The sequence below is a fragment of the Diabrotica undecimpunctata genome, chromosome 4 (genome assembly GCF_040954645.1).
Source record: "Diabrotica undecimpunctata isolate CICGRU chromosome 4, icDiaUnde3, whole genome shotgun sequence".
Classification (NCBI taxonomy): Eukaryota; Metazoa; Arthropoda; class Insecta; order Coleoptera; family Chrysomelidae; genus Diabrotica; species Diabrotica undecimpunctata.
Window position 1 is genome coordinate 23,784,749 of NC_092806.1, and position 12,195 is coordinate 23,796,943.

General features: G+C 31.5%; 1 protein-coding gene across 4 annotated transcripts in view; it reads left to right on the forward strand.

The window, feature by feature from the left end:
- Nucleotides 1–12,195, forward strand: part of crq (croquemort) — a 97,150-nt gene that overhangs the window by 56,973 nt on the left and 27,982 nt on the right. For all 4 annotated transcript variants that reach the window (XM_072529134.1, XM_072529132.1, XM_072529131.1 and 1 more), the window contains exon 4: nucleotides 5,518–5,727. In XM_072529134.1, the coding sequence (XP_072385235.1) occupies nucleotides 5,518–5,727 (210 nt within the window). The remainder of the gene's footprint in view (nucleotides 1–5,517; nucleotides 5,728–12,195) is intronic.

Genomic DNA, 12,195 nt, shown 5'->3' on the forward strand with positions numbered 1-12,195 from the left:
GAACCGCAGCACAATAGACGCAATTTTTATTATCAGACAAATAATAGAGAAGTCTATTGAATATGGAAAACCAGCATACATGTTCTTTGTAGATTTAAAAAGTGCTTTTGACAGGGTGAATCCAAATGACATCTTAAATTTATTACAAGCTGAACAAATAGACTATCAGATAATAAGAACAACAAGACCAGAGTTATAATGCCAACAGGGGAAACAGAATGCATAGAACTAAAAGGAGAAATCCGCCAATAATTCACGAAGTAATAAAACAACATGGATACCACATGGGAGCGCATAAAATCACGATACTATGCTGTGCCGATGATGCAGTACTAATTGCTGATAACGAAGATGACCTACAAAGGCAGCTCCACACCTTCAATATCACAGCAAACAAACTTAATATGAGAATATCAGTAGAAAAAACTAAATGTATACTGATCAGTAAAGAGCCGCGTAGATGCAAACTAGAAATAGACGGCAAAATTGTAGAACAAGTAATGAAATTCAATTACCTAGGAGTAGAGATCACTAGTGACAGGGATATAAGAACAGAGACCACAAGGCAAGCATCAAAAGCGGCAAGAGTAAGTGGTTGCCTCCGAGAAACCATATGGAGAAACAAATATCTAAACACGGAAAGCAAAATGAAAGTTTACAAGACAACAGTAAGACCAATCCTAACATATGAAGCGGAGACAAGGACCGATACAAGAAAGACGAAACAACAAATCAACAATATCGAAATGAAAGTATTAAGATCAATAGCGGACATATTATTAAGAGACAGACAAACCAACAGAAGTTTACGCGAACAATGCAAACTTCAAAATATTAACAGGTGGATAAAAAAAGAAAAAAAATTGGAACGAACGTGTAAACCGAATGGGACCAGATAGATTAGCGAACATCTGTACAAACAACAAGCCGTATAGCAGAAGACCCGTTGGAAGGACGCCAAAAAGGTGGAAAGATAATGTACAGTCAACAACGACTGAAACAGAATAAGAGGCAGACAAACAGGAGTAATCCTAGTCGCACGAAGAAGAAGAAGAACTTCAATGTTCCAGTCCCGAGTTTTGACGAATTGGTGCGATTCGCTGCTAACGTTACCGTATATCAAACCCGCTATCCGACGTGTGGTAACGGAGCCCGTAAACGTTAAAATCATTCACGTTATTTAATTTTCATACTGCGCATGCTCCATTGCTAAAATAACGTTACCGTATTCTCACTCTCTCACGTGATAACTCTATTTTATTTAAAATTGATTTCGAGCGCATACCTGACATTGAAAATCGCCGGTCGCTTCAAGCGTTGTTTCTTTCGGTTTATTATACAGAAAAAGTGCCAATAAACATTTTTGTTTAAAATTATCTCAGCTACATTTTTTATTTGAAACATTTTTTGTACAGATTTCTTGGTAAATCAATTGTTTCCGTTTTCCCCCCTTACAAAGGGAGTTTGTAAGGGGAAGCTGGGCGGTAAAAGTAGTAAACTTTTTTGTATCTTCTTTGGAGTCCCATAGTTGACATTATCAGCAAAATTCAGTTTATACGTATAATTTTTAGAGGTTCAGTGGCATTTTCGTCTCTAACAACTTTATTATTTATCACTTTATTTGGTATATAATTCATGTCATATTTTTCCAAATAATATTAAAACATGCTTTCATTCCACTCCGTTCCATCTCATTTTTTTACTATTTTTGCTCCGAATAAACCTGCTCATAAGTTCAAATCAAAATTAACGCAATACCTTTCAAAAGTTTTAAGTACATGACATGTAATATCTAAATAAAATTAACTTGATTAATATAGTTATTTGTACAATCGGTAAAAATATTATTACTGATAATAGTTATCTGTACTATGAATGAAATGTATTTGCGGGGGACAATATTTTTTTTATTAAAATTATCCTGTCTCGATTTTAAAAGTCATTTTACAGATAAAATAGATATTAAAATTTATGACAAAACTAGCATAATATACTGAATATTCTATTATATTGTATGAACATTAGTTATTTATTTATAATTAAAACTATCTCTATAATGTGGTTTGTAAGATAATAGAATTAAAATCCACAAGGAAAATAAATTCCTGCAGCTGGCTGTATACCATGTATCACAAAAAGAGGTTTAAATCTTTGTATGTAGGTATATTTAAAAACCCTTAAAAGGGCTACATCAAAAAACACAAACGTTTTTGGAATAATAATTCCATCATCAGGTTAAAAAGCCTAAAATAAGTATAAACCATTTAATTAAAACAAACTTGATTGAAATGTTGACTAAGGTTAAAAAAGCAAAATGAACTATGAAGGATGTAAAATTACCGATGGAGGTAAAGGTTGTGTTTAAGAGAATGACGATAAAGAGCAACATGGGCTGCCTAATGCATACGTCATTCTCTTAAACATGACCTTTACCTCCATCGGTAATTTTACATCCTTCATACCCAAAATTCAAAAATCAACATTTTAAATCCCAACATTTGGATTGCTGTTATCATTTTAACATCACTAAAGCTTTTGAATCGTTTGGCTGCAGAAATATTATGTATAACCAACGCTGTTCCATGGTGCATTGACATTCTGTTTTCGACACCATTCATAGGTACTTTGTCAATCAGTTACCAGCTGATGTCCGTTTGAAAGATTTACTCTCCGGACTCGGGAACTCACGTGAGGCATGGTTATGTGTTGCCTGAAGTTAAATCTAATAAAGTATTAAACATCACCCACTTTTAAACAACAACATGTACATTTTTTGCTAACTTCAATTTTTTGTAAAGGGTTGTACCCTAATATTTTGGTGGCTCAGGCATGTTAACCTGTAAGTATAACCATTTTGCTTTTTTAACCTTAGTCAACATTTCAATCACGTTTGTTTTAATTAAATGGTTTATACTTATTTTAGACTTTTTAACCTGATGATGGAATTATTATTCCGAAAACGTTTGTGTTTTTTGATGTAGCCCTTTTAAGGGTTTTTAAATATACCTACATATAATAGAATTATTAATTCTACGTAAAACCACGAATTATTGTAAAAACAATCTTTATTTTTTTAACACATAGGACGCGTTTCGACATATCTGTCATCATCAGCTATAAATGTAGGAGAATCTAAATCTGAAATGCACAAGAATACACAAGATCTTCTTAAAATACAACATACCTATAGCTTTTAAGTCTAATATTAATATCAGATTATTAATCAATAAAAAAGATGTAGTTCCTATGCTACACAAGTTTCTTTGTATTTCAAGGGGTTTATAAGCTTGGTTGTGCTTCTTGTAAAGCAGTTTACATCGGTCAAAGTGGCAGAAGAATGGAGACCTGCATTTCAGAACATCTAAAATTAATTAATAAATACAAAGCACAGATATTTGCAACACTAACTCTGCTGTCTCCAACCATATTCTGTCAACCGCTCCTATTCCCTTCTAGATGTTAAACTCTTACACACGTGCAAAAACGTCAAACATGAAATGTTGACAAATGCGTTTAGAAGTTTTTCTCTGCTGAATCTAAGCCAATTTGTGCTTAAGGTCATCTGAATGCACCCATTGAGTTTACGCAGCAAAATATTGCGTCTCGCCCGGCCGAAGCTTAAACAAAATAATGTAATGTAATAAAATGTAGCAAAAGAAACATAAGAAAACCAAAAAGTAACGAAACCAGAACTACATCCGCCAGTCGTATTTTTTGTCAGCATTCAGTCATCGTCGAGTCAGGGCTATGTCAGCACCGACTTTGCAACGACTCAGCGTTCTATGAGCGAGGCTTGTGACGTCAGCAGTGCATCCACCAAGAGTTTGTCGTTGAACCAGCTTTGTATCTCTCCTTACGTTCAAAAATAATAAAGTAGATCATAGTTTTAGGAGTAAACTTATCAAAAAAGCAGGAGATTATCAACCACATAAGAAAATATTTAACAGTGGCAAAATACAGTGACAAAATAACCGAAGTTAGTATAAAAAAGAAGAAAGGATATAGTATAGGGAATCAGTTAAAAAAGAAAAAGGAATAACAAGATCTAAAGACCGCTTTACAGATTGCAAGAAAACTTGCTAATTTCTTTCATGACTAATTTTCATGCAATTAATGTTGAAATTTTTACCCTTAACTTAACTTATAAACTTTTTTTAATTACTTATTGCTATTTATTTAACACTATTTAGTAAATTTCGAAATGCCAAAACTATTAAAAATAGCCAAATATAAAAGGTAAAAGGCAGTAGCAGCAACCTTAAGTATGATTATTGCTGCAGCCAGCCTTTTAGTTACTAATTTAGAACGCCGAGAATGGAGATAGTGGATAAGACCATTGACATTGTGGAAAAATCAAACTTCCTACAAATTCCCCTAGACTTGCATGAAAACTTGCAGAAAAAATGGCACCAAACCGATTATCACGCAATTGCAACAAGCAATGGCGACATATTGCGCATGCCTTTAGGCAACTTTCTTGCGTCTTGCAGGTATAATTGCAAGCTGTAAAATTGACTTAAGTAAATAGTCAAAAGATGGATGTTCAAGTTATCGAACAAGAAAGCCAATGACAATATAACATCTATTGAGACAGCATCATCTATGGACGTTTTTTATGCTTAGTATGTAGAAGTAAAAAATATCTCAGATTACTTTGTTATTATTTGTATTTTGTAAATAAACGTTTATTTCACTTTTTAAAATTTTCTGGCGCATATATTAAATTGGTGAAGCATACATTGTAAATCATCTTCACTTTGAGAGATTCAGAGAGTGTTGCGTCGTCTGCACAACAGATTATTTTAAGTTGTTTTTCTCGTATTTGGTATCCTTTTTTCGTGCTTAGTTATTTTATTCTTTCATCCATGATAAGATTGAACAAACAATAGAGGGCTCAGAGAGTCTTATCCCATTGCCACTCAAAATTTATTATTTTGATTATTCCTAGAGGTATCTCTCTTGCGTCCAATAAGTGGATAAGTTCCTTCAATTTGAGCCTGTCAAATGTCTTCTTCGGGTCCACGAAACATAAATAAACTGGTTTGTTGTATTCTAGTGATTTCTCATTGACTAGTTTTCGAGTCTTCTTAACGAGTCACTAGATTTCTAGTGACTTGTTTCATTATAGATATAGCGTCGGTGCATGATCTTCCCGATCAACCTTGTTCTTCTGTTAGTATTATAATTTCGTTCAGTTTGTGTGTTATTCCTATGGTTGTTAATTTTAGTGTTGTGTTTAATATGTTTCTGATTCCTCTGTACTTTTCCAGGTCTTACTTGTTCCCCATTTTTGAAAAGCGGTATTAAGACGCTTCCCTCCACAATGTTTATTTTTTTGTTTGTCGTCACGTTTGGTGTTGGTGGTTCATTATCGTCACCCTTACCAAATGGGGGTTGAAGGTAGTCTGTAATTATATTGCACACTTTACATTAATTATATTAAAGAGATTTTCGTAGTTTTTAATATTCATATTATATCTGAATTGTGTCTACAAATTATTTTCTTTTCTTTTACAGTCGATAGCCAGCTTAGTTAAGGACAAAAACTACATAGTACTTATAGGAGTAGACTTTTTCTTGGAAGAATACAAGATCAATTTGACGGTTACCAAAACTGTAGAAGAATTCACTTTTGAAGGCTACGAAGATGATTTGCTTAACCTAGTCCAAAAATTAAATATAACCGGTTTAAACATACCCTTTAAGAAATTTGGATGGTTTGTAGATGTAAGTAAAATTTATATCAGAGTTTTTGTAAAAATGTGTTATATGTTTAGTTTTACATTAGGTGCGAAGTTAGAGCTGGTATCTTCTTTTTGTGTCTTATAAGTAGACTTCGGCAAATATGCAAATAAAAATGTAGAAAATATGCGCATAAATATGCACGTGTTTACCCGAAAATATGCAAATATTTTACAAAATATGCATACAAATAAATAAAAAAATCGTAAAATAGTAACAATTTTATTTAAAAAAAAAGTGTACATAACTAAATATTTCCTACTATTCATTAAGATTTACATTTATTTTAAGTAACTACATCATTTTTAAGTATGAATAAACTTATTTAGAATTATGGTAACAATAAATGACCAAGTGGTGTTCAAAATTTTCTAACAAAAACTTGTGGCTTCTGTCTGAGTACATATATTTATATATGGAAAAACTTCGTTCAACATCAACTGATGTAACGGGAGCATTTTTCAAACTAACCAAAACATTTGGTTCTAAATTAATTGTTTCCGAAATATTTCCAGCTAGAACACTGACTACTTCAGAAAGAATATGGTAACCTTTATTTTTTTCCATAGTAGCTTCAAATTTTTTTAAAATATCTTTTCCAATATTACCTCTAACGTTCCGACAACATGACGCAAATTCTTTTATTAATGCTGTACTTTCGAACAATGACAGTTTTGGTGATTCTAACTGAGTAATTGTTTTTTGAACAAAACTAAAATTTGATTTTATAAATGAAAGTTCTTGTTGAAGCAAGTTACTCTGAAAAGTTTGTTTAGAATCCAAAAGAGATTGGGAACTTTCATCTGTTAACGTATCAATTATGTTCTTTATTTTAACAAAATGATCTGCATAAAAATTAGCTGCTTCTAACCATGTTCCCCATCGCGTTAAAATAGGTTGTGGTGGAAGAGGAATGTTAGGTAGCATTTCTTTATAAAGTTGAATTCTTATAGGAGATTTAAGAAATACTTTTTTGACACTGGATATCATGGTATTTACAAGAGGAAACTTTTTTCGTATTTCCTCTGCAACTCTGTTTAATCCATGCGCTACACAAGTAACATGTATTAAATCTGGGAAAAATATTTTTAAATTTTGTCCTTCTTTCACCATATAAGGAGCAGCATCCGATAAAATAAGCAGTAATTTATTAGAAGGAATAGTTGTCGGAAGAAAAAAAGTTGCTAATGTTTCTTGTATAAAACGCGAAATTGTTAAAGCATTTGTTTTCTCAAGTTGCTGGCATGAAATAAGATGAGATTTTGGTAAGGTATCTTCTTTAAGAACACCAATCAATAAATGAGCAATATACTTTCCTGAGGAATCAGTGGTTTCGTCTACAGATATGTAAAAATAATTATCTGCAATTTCTTCCTTAATATTAATTAACACCGACGAGTATAGCCCGTTCACATTATTTCTTCTTAGAGACCGATCACTTGGAACATTAAGTTTGCAATATTTTTTTAGAAACGAACTAAAATTTACATTTGCTAATTTTGAAAGCGGTATGTTTGCAGATACTAATGCGCGACACAAGTCTTCATTAAAAGTTTCTTGCTCATCTAATTTTAAACATCCAAGTAGATTGGAAACATTTAGCCATTGAAGTTTGATGTTTTCCTCCTATTTTTCCTTTTTTTGCAACGTGTGAAGCAGTTCTCACATGTTGGTCTATCTGAAATTTCTTCTCACATGCTATCTATAAATAAAAATAAAAACCTTTATTTTAACCCAACCTTTAAAATATAAAAATATACAAGGTGTTTTTGGTTAATCAAATAACTGGTTTGGAAAAAAAAACACTCGCTAAGTGTTTTAAATGCAGTATTAATCCACAAATTAGTTTTTGTTACTAACCATTAGTACATCATATAACTTATTTTAAAATTCAACAAAAGTTTTTTTTTTGTTAAATCAATTACAATAAAAATAATTGTGTTTTAGAATAGCTGACTTCATAAAAAAAGTAAAGGTGAAAAATTTTTCTAAATACTCACCATTGTATTGTACCATGGACAATTTTTTCTCACTAAAGGAAGCTATTTTTCATTTAAAAACAACCTACGAGTACTAAATTTCAAGTAAATACGTTTATTGGTTTTAAAGTTATTGTTGTTATTAACTAAAAGAATTTAATTTTTTTTAATTTTAACACCCTGTATCTCGAAAAGTAAATAAGTTTGACCCCTCATTAACTATATCGTTTTGTTCAATTTTTCGAGAAGTATCTACAGTCAAACGTTGTAAGTGTCATTTGGAAACACCCTGTATGTATGAAATATTAGATATTTTATTAGAAAATATTAGATACTTACAATTTTGCCACAGACTGAACAGTAGATTTTTCCCATATCCATAGACAGCTCTTTATAAGGTTTAATCCAAGTTGAAGCACTGGTTGTTTTAGGCATTATAAAATCACAATCTTCCTTTTTGTTACGCACAACGAGTGTTTACGCTTTGAATATCAAAACAAAAATGATTTACAAATCTGAGCATCAAATTAGAAATGTTTAGGTACCTAATTCAATAAACTGGGAGATTTTGGAAAATCCCTAAATTAGGAACAAAACTATTAGCCGTTTACCTGCTGTTAAGATACAATAAATTGTAGATAGATTTGGGGATTAGATCATAAAATGCAAGTGAGCGAACCCTTAGCGATTATCCAATAACTGAATGCCTCAGTGACCGAGACTTTCTAAGAATGTTGAGGGCTACTTAAATTGATCTTCTTTGAAATTGTAAATGTTTTGTACCTGTAGAGATTACGTACTTAGATCATTTCTTGATTAAAATGACTACAAAATTTTATACAAGAATTGAAATAAATTGGTATGTTTAAAAATTTTCAAATACAGTATAAAAATCTGAACTTTTATGCACTTTATGCAAACTTTTATACAAATATGCCAAAATATGAAATATTTGCATAAAATATGCACAATATGCAAAATATGCAATATGCATATTTGCCGAAGTCTACTTATAAGAATTATTCGACATTGGCAATCACCATGGCAAAATTTTCATGGTCTTTTGTCGTATGAAAAAGTAGTCGTGCGTTTCTTTTTCGGTAAAGTCTCGAATGTTTCTCAGCCAAAAAGCCTGCCTTCTACCTGCACCTCTTCAAACTTCTATTTTTCCCTTGAGAATCAACTGCAGTATCTCTTATATCTAAAATATGAACATTCATAGTAAATTTCTTAATCCTTCGATATCCTTACCTCACATATTCACAAACAACAAATAATACCAATCACTCAGAATAAATGTTTATAACCAAAAGTCCTTATTCATTCTTCAAATAGTTAAAAAACCAATGTTTCCAACTTCTTATGGGACAAATACACATAAATTAGAAATGTTTGGAAAGGTTTTTAAAACCCCCGCCCATTGTGACATCAGAGCTTAGGTAGTCCATTGTAAGCTTGTTGATTAAATTTTAGATTGAACTGATGATGTGTATGAATTCATATATGAAACGTTTTCATTAAAGGAAGAAGCACCAAGATCTGTTTTTTCTCCACTTTTGTGATCGATAATTTTTTCATAAGTATCCTTATGAACTAAATTTTGTATATATTGTTATGATATGTAAAATCGAGAAAAATATTGGTTTGTTTAAAAATATTTCAAAGTTCAAAAACATTAAAATAATTCAGATAAGTAGGATAATATCCAACAAACATTTCGGAGAAGGAAAGTTATTAAAGCCTTGAATTACCTGTACCAAACAAAATGTAAGCTTTACATCAATCATTTCTTTGTTAAACTTGAGTGACCCGCATAAGTTTAAGTGATACAAAAGACAAATTGAAACGGGTTTTTACAAATGCATTAGTGCAGTGATTAAAGACAATAGAAGATATTTTAGAAAGAGGTTTTTGTTAGTTTTAAGATTTATAGAAAAATATTATTTGTAAATAAGTTTTAGGAAATTTATAATTATAGGTAAAAATTTGTTTGTTATCGAAATGAAGAAATGGGGGAATTGTGACGAGTTGTGATTGGCGGAGATTGAAAAAGGTGGGATAAGTGTGTGGGAGAAAGTTTAGCGAGATTGAGGAGAGAGAAAAGATAGCAGTCAGTTGGTTTCCAAGTCTTCAAGAAAGAACAGTGTTTGTTCTCTGTCGGTTCCCGAAATGTAGCAAGCAGTAGTGTTGAATGTTAGTGAGTTTTTGTGGAGTTAGTGTATCTGACAGAAGCTGAAACAACAAAATATTGTAAGTCATATTTCTCTACTTATATTCCAAGAGTCACTGTTCAGGCCAACGAGAGATTCAGTTTATCGTAAAGAGAAGATATTCCAAGAGTCAATTTTTCACTCGGGCCAACGAGAGATTCAGTTTATCGAGAGGAGAAAGGCTATCATAATTTGAATGATTTGTGCTTTTGAAGGAGATCATTAAGGACGATATACTTGCAACAATCTGATGTAAGATTGCTGATTACATAGGGAGCGGTTGAGAGGAGATAATATAATCTACAAGGAACAAGGATTTGGACCACTCATCATCAGAGAGAGATAATTTTGTTTTCTGCAGTTTTTTCTTTTATTGATAACACAATTTTTACACGTAATTTAGAAAGGATATAAATATTTGGATTAGGAGAGTTAGAATAGTTCGGAATTTTGAGATTTCAATTAATATTGTTTGTACCATAAATTTTGATTGTTCACGTACGGAGAACAAAACTTTGAGAATCCTTATATGAGATTTGTTTATTGAAAACTTTTGAGTGTGAATTATTTCATTATTTTTATTTCAATATATAGTGTTAGATCATATGTGTTTTTTATTATTCCGGTATTCTCTGGACCTTACCTTTCACATGTAATAGCATAGATATTGAAGCACGAATTTAACCCTGAGATAAAAGAATTAAAAATTGTGATAGAGTCATAATCATATCATTTAAATAATTTTAATTAATCAAAAAAATTAATTAGCTAATTATTGCTTGGCGCACCAAGACTATAAATATCACGATAACTGGCTTCCAAAACGTGGGGCTTGAAAATATCGCAGCTTTACATTTGAAGGAAGGGAAAGAGATCTGGAATAAGTACAGGTAATCCAGAGATAAAAACATATAACATTGAGGGAATTTGAATTTGAAAGTATTTTGACAATTTTTCCAGGGAATATAAATTTGATTTATTGATTGATCGTAGTTAGTGGATATTTACTGCTATTGAATTATTTGATTTTATTTTCTTTACCAATCATACATTTGATATTTATTTTGAATTATTTGAATTTTACTGATTGCATATTTGATATTTGTCGTGAAAATTTAATACATTTGGGGAGAAATATTATCGTGTTCTGAAACATATAGAGTGTTGTAAAATTTCACATTTGGCGGGGACAAAAACAGTAACGAAAAGAAACAACATGTCGACCACAAGGAGTCAAAGTAAAACGCAAGAAAGGAAAGAGGATAAGATAGAAGAGGAAACAATTATTGATGAAGGATCGGATAATGAAGGAAATGCCACAATAATGGAGGAAAGAAAAGAAACAGGAATGCTGGAAAAATTATTAGCAATGATGCAAATACAGACACAAACAATGAATGAAACATCAAAGAAAATGGATAAAATGGATAGAAACCAACAAGAAACATCACAAAAAATGGATGAAACAAAACAAACAATGGCAGAAACGAAACAAACAATGGAAGAAAACCAACGGGAAACAAGGCAAGCAATAGAACTAAATAACAGGAATATAGAGAAGCGTTTGGAAAACTATGAACAAGAAATTAAAGGATGTGTTGAGGGGATAAAGAAAGAACTGATACAACAGATAGAAGAAATAACCATAAAGAATGCAAAACAAGAGACAGAGATTAAAGATATCCAAAATACAATGAAGGAGATACAAAATTGCCAGAGAAAGGAACTAGAGATGCAGAGAGAAGAAATAGAAACTAAAATGAAAGATAGTAAGACTGTCCAGAAAAAGGAATTAGAACAGTTAGAAGAAAAATTTGAAATGGCGCTACAAGAAGACAGGAAGGAAATAGAAAGAAGATTAAAGCAAAATGAAAAACAAATGGCAGAAATTGAACTAAGAGGGGTAGAGAGAAAAGAAGTCATCATCCATGGAACAAGCGAGTCGAAAATACAATTTGGCGGGGATATACGGAAAATGGGGTAAATAGTTATGAATTAGCGCACATAGAGACAGGAAATATACGGGGTATTTTTAACATTCACGACATCTATCAATATCATGAATAGATTTTAATAACATAGTGAAATAATTTGATCCTAGAAAACTTTTGTCATTTTTAAAATTTAACAAAGAGTTTTCGGCAGATCAAATGGCGGGGATTTGTTATATGTAAAATCGAGAAAAATATTGGTTTGTTTAAAAATATTTCAAAGTTCAAAAACATTAAAATAATTCAGATAAGTAGGATAATATCCAACAAACA